Consider the following 20,825-nt stretch of genomic DNA (forward strand, 5'->3'; position numbering starts at 1 on the left):
ATGCGCACCAGATCCAAGGTACCCGTACTGCTGCAGTAGTCTACAACGTAGCCGAAACAACGCTCCGCCGCCGACGCGCTGGTATACCTGCCCGACGCGATTGCCCGCCCAACTCAAGGAAGCTTACCCAGAGAGAAGAGGAGGTGATTATTAGCTATATACTTCAGCTAGATCTGCGTGGATTTGCGCCTACCTACACAGCTGTACGTGATATGGCTGATAAGCTGCTGGCTGCGCGTGGTGGAGAGCAGGTTGGAGTCAACTGGCCATCTACCTTTGTTAAGCGTACAGACAGTCTTCGGACGTGTTTCAACCAAGCGTACGATAGGCAGAGAGCTCTTTGTGAGGATGCAACATTAATAAAGAGGTGGTTTAAGCTGATAGAAGAGACAAAGGCTGAGCTAGGTATCTGCGATGAGGACGTCTACAACTTTGATGAAGCTGGCTTTGTGATGGGCAAGATTACAACGCAGCTAGTTATAACAGGAGCAGAGAGGAGAGGCAGGCCGAAGAGTATTCAGCCAGGCAATCGCGAGTGGGTAACGCTGATCGCTGCTATCAGCGCTGCTGGCTGGTCAGTCCCACCGTTCCTCATCTTCGCTGGCCAGTACCACCTATCAGCCTGGTATAAGGAAGCTGAGATCCCACGCGACTGGGCGATCGCAGTCAGCGATAATGGCTGGACGAATAATGAGCTTGGAGTTGAGTGGCTAAAGCACTTCAACGCTCACACGCAGGCTCGTAGTGTAGGCGCGCGTCGCCTGCTTATTATTGATGGCCATAAGAGCCACCAATCTCTAGCGTTCCAGGAGCTCTGCAAAGAGAACAATATCCATACGCTCTGTATGCCTCCTCACTCATCTCACCTACTCCAGCCACTTGATGTTGGCTGCTTCTCGCCATTGAAGCGCGCGTACAGCCGTGAGGTGGAGAGCCTCATGCGCAACCACATCAACCACATCACCAAGCTAGAGTTTCTGCCAGCGTTCAAGGCAGCATTTGATCAAGCGTTCACGCCAGCCAATATCTGCTCAGCCTTCCGCGGCGCAGGCCTTGTTCCTCTACAACCAGAGGCTGTTCTATCAAAGGTAGATGTACAACTGCGTACACCTACTCCTCCAGCAGCTCTGCCAGAGGCTCCCTGGGTAGCTCAAACGCCGAGCAACGTACGTGAGCTTGAGGCTCAGTCAAGCCTAATACGTGAGCGCGTGCGCCAGCACAAGAGCTCATCACCAGCTTCAATTATTATGGCGATTGACCAGCTAAAGAAGGGCGCCGAGGTGATGATGCTCTCTGCTGAGCTGATGCGCGATCGGATCTCTAGTCTTGAGAAGGCCAACAGCGCAGCCTCAGAGCGTAGGCGGCGCTCTAAAAGGCGTATACAGAAGCATGGAGTACTCACAAAGGGAGCTGGAGAGGATATACTGGCTCAAAATGAGGCTGACCAGCAGATTGCTCATGAAGAGCGTCAAGGAGGAGCGCGATCAGGCCTTAGCCAGCGGGCTCAAAGGCGCTGCACTAGGTGCAAGGAGACTGGGCACAACTCGCGCACATGCAAGACTGATACTATTAATATAGAGTAATCTACTGTATCAATATCTAGCAATAATATTATCGCGTTGTTGAGATGCATCGCTTTAAAGTTGCAAAAGTTGGTGGGGTGCGCCGCTCGCCCGTGTGCGCCGCTCGCCCATGGATCATGTTATTAGCTTTTTCGTTATTAGATTTATTATTATTAGCTTGTTAGATCTCTATTGTCTCTCCTAAGCGCTTTTTGTTAACCTAAAAGTGCACACGCGGCCTACGCGCTTCCTTAAGTGCTTTAGTCACTACCGCAGCTACTTTAGGAGACGCTAATAAATCGAGCTGCTAGATCCCGCAGACTTCCTAGTTTTATATTGCCTTTGCAAGTACCGTTGGTGCTGTGTTCTAGGCTATCACCGCAAGGTCTTCGGTCGTTAGTATAGTCACAGGTGCGAAGGCTCAAGAGGCTTTCAGAACAGGCGCTGGTGTAGGTATAATATCGTGGTCTACTGTGGCGCTCCAACTATCTCTCTCGCGCGTCTCGTTGCTTATTAGAGTGTCAAGACGTTGTTAAACCTGAGTTTTAGGCACCTAGGAGTCGTCGATCTCTACTTAGGCTCTATACCTTAGCACCTCTAGCTCCTCTTCGACGTCTATATCTTCATAGCTGCTCGCGGTCCAACTGTTCTTTATCCAAGGCATGCCTAGCTTCTTACCAAGGCGAGCTTCACGCTCCCACTATTTTTTCGCTAGTCGACTAGCCTTCGTGCGCCTATCTATAGCGTTAACTTCTAAGTCGTCTTTAGGGTGCAGTACTCTATAAGACACGGTTTTAAGGAACTGCGCAGCTAACTAAAGTGTAAGGGTCTCACATAGGTCAGGTATTTGAAACTGTGTTGAATTACAAAGTAATTGCAGTGCAGAGCTTGTAAGAAGCTCTGCGCGGAATATATCTAAGTGGGGGTGTGCATAGGCCACCAAACAGGTGGCTCGTGCGCGAACATCAAAACAACGCTAAGGCATCTAGCAGGTGGCCTGTGCGGGGCAACGGCCTAAAACCATCACACGTCCCCCCCGAAAAGCGCTCAAAGTTCCGACTAAGGCGCAAACTTATTTAAGTACTTGCTATCTAGTAGCTGGAGCAAGGCTATAGCGAGCTGTCCGTTGTTATCGTAGTTATAAAATGTAGCGTGTAGTCCTAGTTAGCTAGAGTTGCGGCTGTAAAAGTCCTAGACTAACTCTTGATAGCTGCGTAGGTTATAGTAGGGCTGCTATAGCTCTAACTAATCGTCGCCTACCTATTCCACCTTATATTGCAGCGATCCACGCTCACCTATATAAAGGTCGACGAGATTGCGTCGTATGCGAGAGTCTAGGACTTAGGAGACCACGTATTTTGTGACTCCATCGTTGCCAAGGTGGACTTTGGGGGGAGCGGCATCGCCTAGACGAGGTTGTCTGGGTAAGGCGTCGTCCTCGTATAGTTGTAGGAGCTAACGTGTCTGTGCGCGTGATGCCCATAATCGCGTGCCGCACACCCCGCAACATCAACACCAATCCGCCCTTACCACTTCAACCACCCATAACTCCACAACCATGAGTTGTATCAACGCTGCGATTGAAGCTATTGAATCGCGTGATCCCGGAGATAAATTTACATACTCTGAGGTTGCGCGCCGCTTTGGTGTTGATCGCTCTACGTTGTCGCGACGCCATCAACAGATCCGGGGCTCAAATGAAGCCAAATCACGTAATCAGCAACTCCTTCACCCACACCAGGAGCTACAGCTTCTAGAGCACATTGACGAGCTTACTGAGGCTGGCTTACCACCGACGAGGACTATGATCCAGAACTTTGCTAGTGCTATAGCCGGAAGGGCTACCTCCCAAAGCTGGGTGACGCGCTTCTTTCACCGTCATCCCGACGCGATTATATCACGTTGGTCAACTGGTTTGGACCGCAATCGCCACCGGGCTGATTCTGTATACAAGTACGAGTCGTACTTTGATCTACTATCTACTAAAATGGCTCAGCACCATATTCGGGCGCAGGATGTATATAATATGGATGAGAAGGGATTCCTTATTGGAGTGACGGGGAGGAGTAAGAGAGTGTTTAGTAAGCAGAAATATGAGACTGGGGGCTTTAAGAAAGTGATACAGGACGGCAACAGAGATTGGATCACTGTTATCGCTGCTATATGTGCTGATGGGAGTACGTTACCGCCCGCGATTATATACGAAGCTACTTCGGGCAACATGTACGCCAGATGGGTTGATGATATCGCAATTGACGATCCAGTCTACGTTACCTCAAGTCCCTCAGGGTGGACCAATGATCAGGTAGGCCTGGCATGGCTCGAACAGGTGTTTGATCGCCATACGAAGGAGAAGGCCGGCAATCACACACGCTTACTCATCCTTGACGGCCATGGGAGTCACGTTACTATGGAGTTTATTGACTATGCGATCGCCCACAATATTATGTTACTCATACTACCCCCCATAGTACCCATACGCTGCAGCCACTCGATGTGGTAATGTTCAAACCTCTGGCAGCCGCGTACTCACTCAGCTTGCAGCACTACCTCCAGGCGAGCCACGGTCTCTTAGCTGTGAGGAAGGATGACTTCTACCGTCTTTTCAAGCCTGCCTGGGACTCCTCTTTCATTAAGAAGCACGCGTTGAAGGCATTTAAAGCCACTGGGATAGCTCCTATAGATCCCGAAGTAGTACTTAAAAAGTTCCGAAAGTCAACACTAACAGCACCGCCGCCACTAGTGAACGTGAGTAGAGCTACTATCACGAACCTCATTAATCAGGCCTACGATCCGAGCTCTATTGCGGCCAACAACCTCTCAGAAATACTCCTCCGCCTCCAGGCTGCCAAAGAGATCGCCGAGTACGAGAAGGACGCACTGCGCGCGGCGCTACACGTTCACCAGAAGCCCCGCAATCGGCACGAACCTCCCCTAGATCTACAGCAGCGAAAAGCGTTCCATTCAGGGCAGTTTGGTGGTCGCCGTGCAAGCTTCGAGAGGCCCGCTTCAGGCAGCTAGTGAAGGAGAAGGAGAAGGAGAAAGAGCTACTTGATAAGATAGAGTTGAAAGAGGCAAAGGAGAACAACAGGATCTATCAACTTAAGATCAAAGAGGCAGCGCGGGCGGCGCGTGAGGAGGCAAAGAAGGTGCGGGATGAAGCCAAGGCTGTAAAGGCTGCCGAACTTGACGCCAAACGACGCGATCGCGACGCTGCAAAGGCTATACAACAACCCCAATCGGGCAAGCGTAAGGCTTCAAAGCCCGCTGCAAAGCAACAGCCAAAAAAACGACGCGTGGGTGGTGCTGGCGGTGGCACTCTGGCTGAGGTGGCTGCACCGGCTCCCCCACAACAACCACCCGACGCGGCCGGGCCGTCAATACTCCGGCAAAATATAGATAGACAAAGTTGTAGAGCTACGTCTATAGATCAATACACCGGAAAATCTCGCGATAATAGTTATTGTACGTGGCTGCACAGCCTCAACTTTGCCGTCGTCGCGATATTGGTGGGGTGTGCGGCACGCGATTATGGGCATCACGCGCACAGACACGTTATAGGTAGAAGGCTAGGAAGATAGCTTTAAGCTAAGGAGGGAGGTCTAGTTCGTAGGCTATATTGTTAATAACCTAAGTAATCTAGTATAGCCCTATATTCTTGTGGTCTAGTAACTTAACTAGTCTTTTGGTTTTAATATAGCGGGCGTTTAGTATCACCTAGTTACCTACGTTGAACCGTAGTGCTAGGTATTAGTTCGCGTCTGCGAACTCTTTTATCTTGTCTTAAGCCTATAGGATTTATTGTTGTAGGAAGGTGCGCGTTGTGTTAATACGCTAGGCGAGGGCATCAGCGTTCCGTTGCTGTTAGGCGATAGTAGGGTGGTTGTTAAGGGGGCGCAGAAGGTGAGCGGGCTCTAGTCTAGATCGCGGTTGGCGTCCCTTTATAGCGAGGAACGGAGATAACCTAGTAGCTGTGCTAATAGCCGAATTAGCTTTAAATTCTACTAAAGGTAATATCTAGGCCTAATCCGTCTGTAGGTAGTTAACGTACGCCTTTAGGTATTGTTTGAGATCGGCGTTTGCATTCTCGGTCTAACCGTCGGTTTCTGGGTGATAGGAGGTAGAGAGTTTAGGGTGCGTTCCCACCTGGGCACACAGGCGATTCCAGAAATATAACGTGAATTAGCGGCCCCGATCTAATATAAGAGTCCTTAGGTATCCTTCCTCTTTCTAGATGTATTCTATAAACTTGTCAACAACTGTAGGCACCTCTAGGTTTTCTATTGCAATGAACTTCTTTATTTTTTAATAGACGGTCAACCACGACTATAATGTGTTGGTAAGAGTGACCACACCAGGTTAACTTAGGCAGTAGGGTGATGAAGTCGATAGATATGTCGTCCTAGTACTAAGTAGGGACAGGCAGCGGGTAAAGCAAACTATATTTAGCGGTGCGGTTAACCTTAGAGCGTTTACAGGTTAGACAGTTGTTAGTAAAGCGCGCAATTGTGTTCGTTATGCCCTGCTAGTAGTACCACTAGCTTACTTGTTAGTACGTCGTCGTGCGACCTCCGTAGCCCCCCGGTAGGCTATTGTAGATGTGTGCGATAATCCTCGTACGGAGTTTCTCACTAAAGGGGACGACAAGACGCCCGTTGCTAATAAATAGCTTGCCGTCGTTGCTAGCTTCTAGGTCGGCTAGTTCTATCTAAATACCTTCTGCTATAAAGTAATGTAGGATACGGCGGTTATTAGAAGCGAGGGCTGTCTTTACATCGCGTAGGCGTGGGTTACTAAGGCAGAGTTCTAAGAGGACATCGTTAAGGGGGCGATCGTCGGCTCCTTCGATGTCGTTATATAGGTCATAGGTGCCCTTTAGGGAGAAGTAGGCTAACCCTACTAATATTATAGAGGTAGATAGTAAAGCGCCTTCGCCGCTCTCTTATATTAGTGTAAGGATAGAGCCTAGGTTATAAGAATTATCGCCTAGGCATACTCTAGCGAGGCGTACAGCGGCATAGCTACCGCCCTATTAGTTAGAACCTAGGATATTCTAGCATTAGTGCTAGACCCGGTCGTCCGTAACTAAGTCTAGCAAGTCTCCTGTCCAGCGGGTAAGGCTGTCGGGTTTAGTACCTCGTTTACTAGGGCGGTATTGTATGCGAAAGTTAAATTCCTTTAGGAACTTAGCCTAGCGGGCTTGTCGACGATTAAGATTGCATTTAGAGCGGAAGTATTTAAGCCTACAATAGTCTGTTAGCACTTCTACCGCCTTAGGAACTCTTACGAGTTCTAGCCTCTATTCCTCGAAGGCGCAGACTATAGCGAGGAGCTCCTTGTCGTACAGTATATCTCGTAATTACACTTTGTGGGCGACATCTTCTTTAAGAGATAGGCGACTAGCCAGACTAATCCGTCTAGCTAGACCTAGGAGAGCACTGCTGCGTACACATAGTTAGACGCGTTAGTTTCTACGATAGTCTTTAGGTTAGGGTTAAAGTAGGCGAGCACTACGTCGCTACAGAAGGCGACTTTTAGTGCGAGGAAAAAGCGCTTAGCTTCTTTAGTTATCTTAAATAGCTTAAGGTCGCCCTTAGTAAGATGCGTTAAAGGTTTTGCGATATCCGAGAAACCGCGTATAAATCGGCGGTAGAAGTTAGCAAAACCTAAAAAGGCTTGTACATCTTTTAGAGATTGCGGAAGCTTCTAGTCTTAAATAGCGCTGACTTTGTCTAGGTCTATTTTAATACCGTCGGCGGTGATTATGAGCCTAAGGAATTTAACCTCTGTCATTATAAAGTCGGATTTAAGAATGTCTATAGGCAATCTAGCGTCTGCGAGCTAAGAGACTACCTATACTAAGTGCTTCTCGTGTTAATCAAGAGTCTTACTAAAGATAATTACATCGTCTAAGTAAGCTATGCAGAACTCATTAAGATATTTGTGTAAGACGTCGTTAATGTATGCTTAGAAGGTTCTTAGGCTATTACACATGCCGAAGAGTATAACAGTGTATTAGTATAGTCTATAGGGCGTAATAAAGGCGGAGAGATGTTCATATTTTTCTTTAATGCGTATTTTATTAAATACGGCGATCACATCTACCTTAGAGAAGTATCGCGATTTTGAGAGCTTAGCAAGCATGTCCTAGATTAGTAGTAAGGCATTTCGGTTCTTAACAGTGTAGGCGTTCAGACCGCGATAGTCGACGCATATGCGGATGCCTCTACCTGGCTTGCGCACAACAAGAAGGGGTGCGGCCTAGGCGGAAGTGCTGCGTTCGACGTGTCCTTTCTTAATCATGTCGTCCATATAGAGTCTCACCGCTCAGGCTTTATCTTAGGACATTAGGCGTAGACGCTAAAATAACGGCTTAGGCGGCTAGCTAGTATTATCGAGCTTAAGTTTAATTTTGTATTTAGGGTTACCCTAGAGCTCTAGGAGCCCGTCCGCTTCTTTAAGGTTAAAGCCTTAGTACAAGGGATAAAGGACCTTAGGTAATTACTTAAGGATTTCTTGTCTTGTTATGTGCGGACGTTCTATCTTATTGCGGAACTTCTCGTAATCCTCTAGGAGCACTTTAGCTCCTGCAGCACGTAGGTGCTAAGTGTCCTCTTATTTCTTGTTAGATAGCTCGGCGATGTGGCTAATTTTATCGTAAGAGGTGATACAAATGTCCTAGTCGTGACAGACGGCTACCGCGGCTACGCGGCTAGAGATAAAAGCTACATTAATTAGTGGGGGTGCTTTAAGATAACGAGCAACCTTCTGGCAAGGGTTAAGGACCTAGAGGAGAGGTTGCTTATAGTGCTAGCTGCTCTAAGTGTGACAGGGTTAGTAATCGTAGATACAGTTAATTAGACAGTGCTCTAAGTTAAAACTTAGAGACATGTCTTTCTAGTTAACTTAGGGTTTATAGGTTTAGAACTAAGGCGTTCCTAAGATTATTTAGATACTAGAGAGTTTAGTGATATAGGCTAAGACATCTTTAGTGTGAGTGCTAAATATAACAGTTACCTAGGCTATATAGGTAACGCCTGCCACTAGAGAGCTATTAGCGAGTTCTAGAGTAGCAGGCTAAGAGAGAGAGATAAGGTCGTATTTATATGCGCGGGCATAAGAAGAATCAATAAAGAGAGAAGCACAACTAGTGTTACCTATAATTTCGACGTGTTAAGGAGAGGAGCGATAAGAAGAAATAATTCCTTTAAAGACTAATTGCTAGCCTACTAAAGGCTGATACTTATTACCGCGTATAGCGGCGGCAGCAATAGCTAAGATAGTAATCTAAGATCTAGTCTAGCTCTATTATTTTAAAGCCTTAATACAGTTCGTAATTACCTAGAGGGTTAGATCTAGGTTAGACTTATCGTTAGAGCTAGCTTCTATAGTAGGGGAAAAGGCTAGGGTTAAAAAATCGTCGACAAAGCAGTTAGGATATAACTCCTCTTCTTCTTCGCTGTCTTCGACAGAAGGGGCAAGGGGAATTAAAGGGTGTGCTAGTAGTTATACTAGGGGTAGCTTCTTATGCTAGGGAGGTCTCTAGGGGCGACTATCGCTAGAGACTAAATATTTTCTAAAGGTTAGGGAGAGGTAGAGGTAACGCTAGCTGCGGCGCCTTTAACCTTAGGGCGGGCTAGCTCTCTAATAGGTACGCTATTATTAGTAATAGCCTTCTTAAGAGCGTCCTAGACTTTAGGGTACGAGTTAAAAGAGGGGACTAGCTTCTTAGAGCAGTAACCTCTAGTAGCCTTAAAAGTGTAATTCTTCTTAAGATAGTTAAAATAATATTTTAAGTAATAGAGGACTTTAACCTAGATGTTAGAGCGGCTATAGGGGCTAGATCCTAAGCTAGATCCACCGTTCCAGGGTCCGTTAGAGGGAGTAGACTTATTGCCGCCTACTCTACCGCCCTCGCTACCTCCTAAACTTTAATTTCCTCTACAGTTGCTAGTTGTAGTAGCTTATTATAGGTTAGACTATTTAAGGAGACGAAGGGTTTAATAGAAGTTAAGGTAGGTAAAGCTAGACTCTAAGACTTTTATAGCGGTTATGTCGCGCCACTATATAGGCAGCTAGTTGCGCATAAACTAGATCTTAAGGGTGTTAGGCTAATAAAGGGCTAAGGTGCCAACGTTAAAGCGGGCGATATACTTACTTATAGACTCTGTAGGCTTTATAGTATAATTTAAGCTCTTATACTAAGACTAAGCTTCGATGCTAGTGTTTAGCGACTTATAGATAGAGTTAAGGATAGACTAAGCCTTATTACTATACGCGAACTTAGCTCTAGGTTTAAGGTACCTATGCTAGAGGCATCTAAAAGCCTTGTCCTTAGTCTTCTAGCGGATGTAGCTAAGCTTCTTAGTTTCTAAGGCGAACTCGTAGGGATAATTAGCAAACTAATTAGTGACGTCTATCTTCCACTTAAGATAGTCGGCGGAAGTGGTGCTATTACTAGAGAATGCCTTAGGTTTAGGTTTCTTTAGGCGAGGGTGGCGACGGTGATCGTACTCTTCGTTATTGGAGTATCGATTTTTCGTAGACTAAGTGCCGCGCTGACCTCGGCGAGAGAGGGCTAGTAGAGGACTGTTGGCATCGTCGCCTTCAAAGTCTAATAAGTCTAGGGGGGAAGGGCCTGTGTGGCTGCGCCTAGCTAACCTAGAAACCTTAGCTATAGACTGTTTTAGCTTAGCCTAGAGTTCCTTTATATTCTCTAATGTGGCTTAGTAGGCGTCGTGCTCCTGTCGGTATTTATCCTTGTAGGCCAATTTGCGGGCGGCGAGGTTCTTTGCCTAGTTCTAGGCCTACTAGTAGTCTTCGTAAGCGCTTCCGCGCGCGTCACAAAGCTCCTTAGTTAGGCGTGCAACTATAGCGACGGAAGACTAAAGTTAGTCTTAGCAGTTCTTAAGGACAGCCTATGTGTTAGCGACGTCGCCCTTATAACTCTTAAGGATATCTTAGGTTTCTTAATCCTTGCTGTAAAGGTTTTTAATAACCTTGTCTCTTGCGAGAAGCTGTTCGCCTAACTAATCGCTGTGTTTACGCTCGTTGCTAAGGTCTCTCTATATATCGCGGATTTAATTATATAGTCTGTTTAACGCCTTAGACTAGTTACTATTTATATGTCTAATAGGCGTAGTGTAGAGAGAATCTTTACGTTAGGGGTTGCCTTGCGCATCGTTCTTCTAGAGGTCGAAAGTGGTCACGTTATCCTCGCGAGGAATGACGTAGGACGTAGAGGGCTGTCGCTCGAATCGCGCACGCTCGTAGGCGTGTTTCACTAGGGGTTCTAAGGACGCGGTGGGTCTAGGTGAGAGCTACGCTTTAAAAAAATAATTAGTGTCGACTTCGGCCTAAGACTAGCGCAAGTAGCGGCGTTGCTCGCTTATTAATAAGTAGCGTATGCCTAATAGGCTGCTTAAGTCGGCGCGATAGTCTATAAAGGCTACGCCTTTCTTGCGCGTAGTAATTGTGGTTAGAAGCTTGTCGTTAAAGTTGTCGGAAATGTCTAGTAGCTGCTATACACTATCGGTGTGGCTAAGGGAGGGGTAGCGTCCTAGAATGCGTACGTTCTTGTCGAAGAGGTTGTTCTTGCTGTGTGCTTAGGGGAGGCCGCTGGCGCGACGCTCTAGGGTTTCTTTAGTCTAGGAGGTAGGCGCCGTCGCACGCGAAGGCTGTTTAGGGGCTAAGTTCCTGTAGCTCTCGTCTATACGGGAGCGGTTTATAGTTACGGCCGTCTCTCGCATAAAACGAGGGACGCTAAGGGCAGGATTTTGGTGTTCTGTAGTGCTGGGGCGAGTATCGCGCGATGTCTCCTTAGTGGGGAGTTCCACGATCTTGGGGTGAGGGGAGTCACGAGCCCTTAGAGGGTTTATGACTTGTTCGACGAGGCGCTTCTCGTGAGGCGCACCGTTAGGCTAGTGTTCAGTGACTGCAATTACGTGTAAGAGTCTCACATAGGTTAGGTATTTAAAACTGTGTTAAATTACAAAGTAATTGCAGTGCAGAGCTTGTAAGAAGCTCTGCGCGGAATATATCTAAGTGGGGGTGTGCATAGGCCACCAAACAGGTGGCTCGTGCGCGAACATCAAAACAACGCTAAGGCATCTGGCAGGTGGCCTGTGCGGGTCAACGGCCCAAAACCATCACAGCGCCTCCTTATATATGTCTAACTCACCCTCGCTGTTTAGACAAATAACTAAGATTAAGTAGAGACTTGTTTAGGTTAGAAAGGGAGAATTATACGCAGACTAGAAAGGAGAAGCTTAAATAGTATAGAAGGATAGATCTTTAATATAGCTTTTAGATGTACTACTTATACCTTACCTTAAAGTTGATTTATTATTAGAGAGACGAATTTGCGCAGCAGGCCTTAAGGGTTGTTTTAATTCCTATACACTGTCCTTTAAACTAGGAAAGAACATGATTATTAAAGCAAATATAGAAAATAGTCTCTACGTAGTGTTATATATTATAGATAGATACTAAGAGATAGTATTTCTAGGCACAGAACTCTATGCACTAGCCCTAGATTTAGAAGTCCTTTTGTCAGATAATAGCACTGTTGAAGATGAGAGCGTACAGACGCTGGGTTAGACTAGCGCGACCCGGCATCTGAGAGAGCCAATCGGATCACAGGAAGGCTTGGCACCCCCCCAGGTGTGCCTACAACCGTAGACAGAACCAACACACAATCAATCATCAATATTATCACGATCATTACCTATTTCATCAGTATTCCAGATAAGAGTGAATATCTGACAATTAAGAGTCTCACTACCTTTACCTAGTTACCAAAATGACCACATTTACCACCCGCGACGCGATCGTGACTTTACGCGACTAGTTAGACTACACCAGATGGATGCTGCAACTACAAGCGCGTTGCGTAGCGCACAATATTTAGGATAAGATTAACCTAAAATCTACCACTCAGCCCCTACGGGAGCTAAAAGACATTAGAATCCCAGTATTCGCTGAATACTAAGCAGCTGCTGGCATTGGAGAACCAGAGCGCCTAAGCGAGCTGTCTAGCAGCGGGCAAAAGGCATTTAAAGAAGATCTTGAGTACTATCGTATGTCGATGGAGCAGTACAAGAGCGACCGACACCGGTACAAAAAGGAGCAATCGAGCTTCCAACATATGATAACCTTGATTTAATTAAGCTTGTTACCACACCTACTACGCACATGCTGTCTCCTAGACAAGACATTACGCGAGTGGATTGCTAACCTACAACTGACCGTTGGGGTTGATGACGAGACTGAGAAAGACCGAGCACGCGAGCGCTATCTTGCGGCCCTATGGCCCATGAGAAGCGCGGCGCAATGGGACACGTGGCTGGCTAAGTATAACTAAGCCGCAACCCACGCGGAGACGTACAATGTCCCCGAGCTATCCTAGCTTAGCACAACAACAAAAGACTTCCTGGCAGCTGTTAATAAAACTGCACCTATATAGGCTACCAATTTTTAGGATAATAGTTGTGGGGCAGTAGGCATGAGCTAGAAGGAGATGATGAAACGGTTCCGAGAGCATATAATGATAAACTATCCCCTTAGATTAGGGAAGCACAAAGCAGCTATGGCAGCTTACGATAGACTATATAGATTAACTCTTGCTGGCGGTGAATTCGACTAGGAGCTATTAGGGACGCCTTATAGTTCGAAATCTGCGCTATCGACAAAAATGAAACCGGGGCAGACCCCGCTAATAACGTACTAGGGACGTCCTCGTAAACAACGCTAAACTAGGGTAGACCCTAATACCAACGTACAAGCTAGAAGCATAAAGTCCACGCTTAAGGGATCTTTAGAACAAGACTCTTTCACTACTGCTAGAGTGCAATGCTAAGCATGTGGACAATATTATAGCATCAGAACATGCTTTTATCTCTACCTAGAGACTGTCCCAGAATAGTGGCAACCTAATAAGACAATAAGCGAGCTTATTAAGTTCAGACGCATACATGATTCATCGTTTTAAGGGCTAATCCGCGGATAAAGCAGACCCCGTACTCGCACACTAGTGCTGAAGCAATTACATACACCGACCCCAGATCTCTCTCAGTCACTAATCGAATGACTAGAAGGCTAAAAGATTACGGATGTAGACGCCGCGCTCACTACTATCGCACGGAGTGGGACAGCTGAGCACACGTACCCTCTCGCACGATTATTTATTCTCGATTTAGGAGCGACGTGCTACATCACAAACAATCTAGATCGGATATACAACTATCGCCCGTTATTATTAGGAGACTATATATAGGCTAGTAGTATAAAGATTTAGATATAGGGATACGGGACCACAGATATCACGCTGCAAGATCAGCATAGGACAACAAAGCTAGTGTTGCGAGATGTGGCAATCTGCCCAGAGATTATATGCAATCTAGTTTCCTTCCGACTGCTACGGCAGAGAGGAATCTAGTAGGATACTAAATTAAACCCGACTAACCTACGAGGACTAGACGATTAAGTTATTAGCAACCTCTTAGAAACCTTTGGCTAGTGGGTATTAGAGTACAGTCCTCTACCCTAGGCATTTATCCATACAAGAGCTATCACAACACGCACGCAGAGAGGACCAAAGAAGGCTTCAGCGATGCTATAGCACAAGAGACTTAGCCACCTAAGACTAGCAGCAATCGAGCACCTTGTGCAGTAGTCTAAGGGGGTGCGAGTCTAAGGGGTAACGATAGTACAATGCAACTCCTGCGGAAGAGCTAAGTCTAAGAGACAGATACGACGCTCACCGCGAACCAACGACGAAGGCCTAGGAGAGCGACTCGCTATCGACTTCTATACATACGAAGCCCAGGCGATCACAAAAGAGAAGAGCTAAATGCTTATTACTAATCGTTTTTTAGGCCTCTAATAGGACCTATACCTTACCGACAACTAGATAGCTAAGTTAACTATCTAGCTACTCACAACGTTCCTCTCCTTTATAAAGAACCACTACAATATCTCCGTTAAAACCATCGAGTCAGATAATAAGATTACGACCGTTAAGCTAGATGTCGAGCGATGGCTAGCAACATAGGGTATCATAGTCGAGCCCTCAGCCCTAGACACACAGGCACAAAACGGTGGAGCCGAGCGCTTAGGGGGTGTGAACAAGGAGAAGGCACGCGCAATGCGACTTAACGCTAATCTCTCTTAGGAACCATAGCTAGAAATCACTCGAGCCGTAGTCTATCTCTATAATAGAACCCTAAACTACAATAATCACTAGAAGACACTATACGAAGTCTTCTTCACACGAGTGGCTTTTAGCAACGGAATAGTTACATCTCTCTAAAAACTAAACATTACTTATCTTAAGGCATATGGCTGCAAAGCTTTCGCTATAACAGACGACACCTACAGAGGGAAGTCGCGCCTACAACGCCTCGACCTAAAGGCATAGATCGGATACCTAGTTAGATACCGATCATCAAACATCTATCGCATCTAGATACCTTCACTCGCCAAAGTGATCAGCACTAGAGACGTCGTTTTCGACGAAAACTTAGTATTTAATGGCAAGACTAAAGACCTAATAGACAATCTTATGCACAATACGCTAGAAGAAATCGCGACATATATGAGGACTATTAAGCTGCCAACACTAGCGCAGCAACTAGAGACGGAGTCCTTCTATGAGGACAGTCCAATAGAGGAGTCACTCGCTTAGGACAGCGAGGGCGACCAGCCAGGATACTATTAAGGGAGAAAAATCCGGGACAGCTACCCGACACCTCCAGCGACACCGCCACCCGCAGCGTTGCTCGCGCGGCTAATAGCAGGAGCATCGCTAGATAAGAAGAATCGACAAGAAACCCCTAAGACTGCCCTATGGGCAGCAGCGTTCATAGCGGGTACCTAGGCCGGAAAGGTTAGAGAATACAGAGGAGTAGCTATAGACAAGGCTGCGATTGTAAGAATACTCGCCAAAGGCTTAAAGCCCTATCGCAGCTAGCTACCACCTCTACCAACATACTAAACTAAGCTTAAGGACTACCTAATAGGAGAACTATTTAAAGAAGCAGAACAGTCCTATCTAGCAAGCCACTATAAAATAAACTTATAGATAGAGATCCCTATAAAGAAAATTAAGCAAACAGGACAACAAAGCCTGGACTGCATGTAGGTATACACCTACAAACTTAACAAGCATCACTAACTACTTAAGTGCAAGGCACGACTAGTCGTCCGCGGTGATTAGCAGCGAAACATTACATCGCAAGACACCTACGCGGCAACACTCGCAAGCTGGTCGTTCCGAATGCTAACCGCAATTGCGGTAAAGTACGACCTAGAGCTCAAACAGTACGACGTAGTAAACGCCTTCGTGCATGCGATAATAGACTAAGAAGTATTTATAAGAATGCCACGCGGCTATTAGAAGCTAGGCACTATACTTAAGCTTAATAAGGCATTGTATAGACTGCGCATATCCCCGCTCCTTTAGCAGAAAGAGTTCACAGGCACTCTTAAAGAACTCGGGTTCTAGGAAGTACTGTACGAACCCTGCTGTCTTATCAAAGACGGCATCATTATCTTCTTCTACGTGGACGACATTATACTCGCATACTATAAAGACATAGAACAATCCGCCCAGCAGGCAATTGCTAGCCTCTAGAATAGATACCTCTTTACTAGGGGAAACAACTTATAATAGTTCCTCGGCGTCGAGATTATCTAAGACCGAAAGGCGCGGACGATCTAGCTATCGCAGGCGGCCTACGCAGACAAGATTAGCAGACTAGCCGACCGTACCGACATTAGACACGACACACTAATAGCGACTGCCGAACTACTACTAAGAGACGGCCTCGCCTCCCTATTAGAGATTAACAAATACTAGCGCAAGATAGGCTCGCTCCTCTTCGCAGCTGTGACTACTAGACTAGATATCGCCTTTGCGACGTCGCGGCTCGCCCGCTTTCTCTCTAACCTAGGACCGGAGCACCATAACGCTGCAGACTGAGTCCTCTAATATCTACTAGCGACAAAGCACCTCGCGCTATAACTCGGAGGAGGCGCTGGACTATAGATAGCTAGCGATGCTTCCTTTACCGACAATACCCTAGATAGGAAGAGCTCACAGGGCTACGCAATTAAGCTCTTTAATAGACTTATCGTATAGAAAGCTAACAAACAAGACACTGTTACAACATGAACGACAGAAGCTAAGCTCCTCGCTCTATCTTAAGTAGCTAAGGAAGCTCTATTCCTGTCCCGTCTCCTTAAGGAGCTAAACATCTAGCTTAACACCCCTAGTATTACTATTCAATGCGACAACAAACAGACTATTCGCCTAGTCACCGAGGAGGTCTCAAAGCTTCAAACTAAACTCAGACATGTCGACATACACAATCACTAGATTAGACAGGATGTGTCGACAGGCCGGATCTCCGTAGAGTACATACCTACCGCGGATATGATCGCCGACAGTCTCACCAAATCATTGCCACTAAACAAATGGCCAGAATTCCTAGAACAACTAGGACTAGTCCCCGCTAAGGAAATCCTGGCGAGAAACTCGGCACCGCTCAAAGAAATTCAAGAGAAACTTGAAAATCTCGTGGTAAGCCTTGAGTAGGACTAAGTGCTTAGCTTGCAAGCGTGAAGAGCGTCTTAGCTGAAGGGGTGTGTCAGATAATAGCACTGTTGAAGATGAGAGCGTACAGACGCTAGGTTAGACTAGCGTGACCCGGCATCTGAGAGAGCCAATCGGATCACAGGAAGGCTTGGCACCCCCCCAGGTGTGCCCACAACCGTAGACAGAACCAACACACAATCAATCATCAATATCATCACGATCATTACCCATTTCATCAGTATTCCAGATAAGAGTGAATATCTGACACCTTTACACACTAGATAAGTCTAAACTTAAGGCTAGTAAAAAGGAGAGATACTTGCTATACCACAGACGCTTTACACACCTAGGACCTATAGAGATCACTAAACTTTATAGAGTTATAACCCTTAAGAAGAAGATTTAAGTGCTAGAAAAGACGAAGATCTGCGAGTTCTGCGCCCTAATAAAGATAAGGAATAGCATATCTAAGTACGTAAAAGACTATAAAGCTAAGAAGTTAGCTCTAGTATAGTTTAATATAATAGGACTTTTTCTAACATCTCTGTACGGTAACTAATAGTTTCTCCTTATTATTAATAGTTACACGCGGAAAAACTAGGTTATCTTATTAAGGTAGAAGGGAGTCGCATAAAAGTAACTTAGAGCCTAGAAGATCTTTATTAAATATTAGGCTAACGAGAAAGTTAAAGCTACTAGGACTAATAACGCACTAGAACTCTTATAATAAGTTAAGGAATAAAGAGTTATATAAGGAGTAGAGCTATGGCCTACTATATTTACGTTATTAAATTAGAATAGACTAGCTAAGCGAAATATCTAAACTACGGAAGCCGACATAAGGGCGATAATTAAGTTCCAGGATAAAGCTGTCGAAGTAGACGTATATCTACGAAACTGTATAAGTATAAGACCTACGATTAATAGAACGTAAGTTAACCCTAAAGAGACATTTATAGGAAAAACTCTATTAATTAACTATACCTATATATAGGGGAGTAGATGCTATTCCTACATTAACCCTAATATAATCTTAGTAGATTAACGGCATAATAAGCTCGTAGACTGCGGCAGAATTAGTGTATTTATAGGATATTTTAAGATAATAAATAGGTACTTTAAATTCTACTTACTAGAACTAGGATACACTTTAAGATTAAGCTATCTATTTATAAATAAACACACTCCTAGAGGAAAAGTCGAACTACGATTATAGAATATCCTAGGTAGACTAAAAGGAACGCAGAACATTATAATAGACTGAAAACTAAGAGGAAGACTAAGGAAAGATCTGACTCCTACTTAACGAGCTTATATAGAACTAACTCCTATAGCATTAACTCTTATATAACTAATAGAATAAGCTGCTATAGAATAGGTAGAACCACTAACTGCAGAAGAGATAGGGCTACCTCCTATAGAATAAATGGATACATCGCCTATAAAATAAGTAGAGCTAACTCCTATAGCCTTATCTAATAATAAGCGAGTACTTAATATAGTAGATAGAATAGAACTTAAAGAACCTATGTTATCTTTACTAGAAGCCATAAGATACTTTATAAGAGGGTCTAAGCGTAAGAGACCTAGCGAAGACACTATAGAAGATAGAAGATTCTATAAGACTATTAAAGCTATGCTAACATGGTTGGCAAGCGAGCGGCCCACGCAAGCGAGCGGCCCACCCCACCAACTTTCTGCGCCTTGTAAACTCCTCCCTATTATGGCTCCCCCAATTCAAGCCCCACCAACCTCTTCTGAGGTTAATATACACCTTGCAATCTCAGCTATTAATAGAAGCCAAATTCAGTCTATAAGAGATGCTGCGCAGACATTTGAAGTCCCCCGAACGACGCTCCGACGCCGACGCGCTGGTAAGCCTGCGCGCGCAGATTGCCAGCCCAACTCAAGGAAGCTTACCTAGAGAGAAGAGGAGGTGATTATCAGCCATATACTTCAGCTAGATCAGCGTGGATTTGCGCCTACCTACGCAGCTATACGTGATATGGCTGATAAGCTGCTAGCTGCGCGCGGCGCTGGCCAGGTTAGGCAGAAGTGGCTAGCCAACTTTGTCAAGCGTACAGACAGTCTTTGGACGTGTTTTAACTAAGCGTACGATAGGCAGAGAGCTCTATGTGAGGATCTAGCCCTAATTAGGACCTGGTTTAAGCTTGTAGAGGAGACAAAAGCTAAGTACAGCATCTGCGATAAGGACGTCTACAACTTTAATAAAGCTGGCTTTATAATAGGCAAGATTACAACGCAGCTAGTTATAATAGGAGCAGAAAGGAGAGGTAGGCCGAAGACTCTTCAGCTAGGCAATCGCGAGTAGGTAACGCTAATTGCTGCTATCAGCGCTGCTGGCTGGTCAGTCCCACCGTTCCTCATCTTCGCTGGCCAGTACCACCTATCAGCCTGGTACGAGGAAGCTGAGATCCTACGCGACTAGGCGATCGCAGTCAGCGACAATGGCTAGACGAATAATAAGCTTAGAGTTGAGTGGCTAAAGCACTTTAACGCTCACACGCAGGCTCGTAGCATAGGCGCGCGTCGCCTGCTTATTGTTGATGGCCATAAGAGCTACTAATCTCTAGCGTTCCAGGAGCTCTGCAAAGAGAACAACATCTACACGCTCTGTATGCTACCTCACTCATCCTACCTACTCCAGCCGCTTGATGTTGGCTGCTTCTCGCCATTGAAGCGCGCGTACAGCCGTGAGGTGGAGAGCCTCATGCGCAACCACATCAACCACATCACCAAGCTAGAGTTTCTGCCAGCATTTAAGATAGCATTCAATCGCGCCTTCACGCCAGCCAACATCTGCTCAGCCTTCCGCGGCGCAGGCCTTGTTCCTCTACAACTAGAGGCTGTTCTATCAAAGGTAGATGTACAGCTGCGTACACCTACTCCTCCAGCAGCTCTACCAGAGGCTCCCTGGGTAGCTCAAACGCCGAGCAACGCGCGTGAGCTTGAGGCTCAGTCAAGCCTTATACGTGAGCGCGTGCGCCAGCACAAGAGCTCATCACCAGCTTTAATTATTATAGCAATTGACTAGCTAAAGAAAGGCGCTGAGGTGATGATGCTCTCTTCTGAGCTAATGCGGGATTGGATCTCTAGTCTTGAGAAAGCCAACAGCGCAGCGTCAGCGCGTAGGCGGCGCTCTAAAAGGCGTATACAGAAGCATGGAGTACTTACAAAAGGAGCTGGAGAGGATATACTGGCTCAAAATGAGGCTGACCAGCAGATTGCTCATGAAGAGCGTCAAGGAGGAGCACGATCAGGCGTCAGCCAGCGGGCTCAAAGGCGCTGCACCAGGTGCAAGGAGACTGGGCACAACTCACGCACATGCAACACTAATACTATTAATATAGAGTAATCTACTGTATTAATATCTAGCAATAATATTATCGCGTTGTTGAGATGTATCGCTTTGAAGTTGCAAAAGTTGGTGGGGTGGGCCGCTCGCTTGCGTGGGCCGCTCGCTTGCCAACCATGTTAAGTAGCTTTTAGTAATAGAATAGTTATATCTCTCTAAAAACTAAACTTTACTTATCTTAAGGTATATAGCTACAAAGCTTTCGCTATAATAGATAATACTTATAGAGGAAAGTCTTGTCTATAGCGTCTCGACCTGAAGGTATAAATTAGATACCTAGTTAGATACTAGG

The 20,825-nt window shown here is 45.9% G+C and overlaps 3 protein-coding genes across 3 annotated transcripts; all 3 read left to right on the forward strand.

Annotated features, from left to right (window-relative positions):
* Positions 1–212: 212 nt before the first annotated feature.
* PtrM4_115730 (uncharacterized protein) lies at positions 213–1,583 on the forward strand (the record flags this gene model as incomplete). The annotated part of the gene is made up of 1 exon (XM_066108184.1): positions 213–1,583. The coding sequence occupies one exon, from the start codon at positions 213–215 to the stop codon at positions 1,581–1,583; it is 1,371 nt and encodes a 456-aa protein (XP_065961369.1).
* Positions 1,584–3,120: 1,537 nt separating this feature from the next.
* Positions 3,121–5,560, forward strand: PtrM4_115740 (Trichoplein multi-domain protein; the record flags this gene model as incomplete). Its single annotated transcript, XM_066108185.1, has 5 exons — positions 3,121–3,977; positions 4,034–4,548; positions 4,584–5,027; positions 5,401–5,465; positions 5,555–5,560. The coding sequence occupies 5 exons, from the start codon at positions 3,121–3,123 to the stop codon at positions 5,558–5,560; spliced, it is 1,887 nt and encodes a 628-aa protein (XP_065961370.1).
* Positions 5,561–18,880: 13,320 nt separating this feature from the next.
* On the forward strand, positions 18,881–20,533 carry PtrM4_115750 (uncharacterized protein; the record flags this gene model as incomplete). Its single annotated transcript, XM_066108186.1, has 6 exons — positions 18,881–19,031; positions 19,086–19,235; positions 19,269–19,451; positions 19,513–19,575; positions 19,752–20,158; positions 20,219–20,533. The coding sequence occupies 6 exons, from the start codon at positions 18,881–18,883 to the stop codon at positions 20,531–20,533; spliced, it is 1,269 nt and encodes a 422-aa protein (XP_065961371.1).
* Positions 20,534–20,825: the final 292 nt, after the last annotated feature.

This window comes from Pyrenophora tritici-repentis, chromosome 6, assembly GCF_003171515.1.
Source record: "Pyrenophora tritici-repentis strain M4 chromosome 6, whole genome shotgun sequence".
Lineage (NCBI taxonomy): Eukaryota > Fungi > Ascomycota > Dothideomycetes > Pleosporales > Pleosporaceae > Pyrenophora > Pyrenophora tritici-repentis.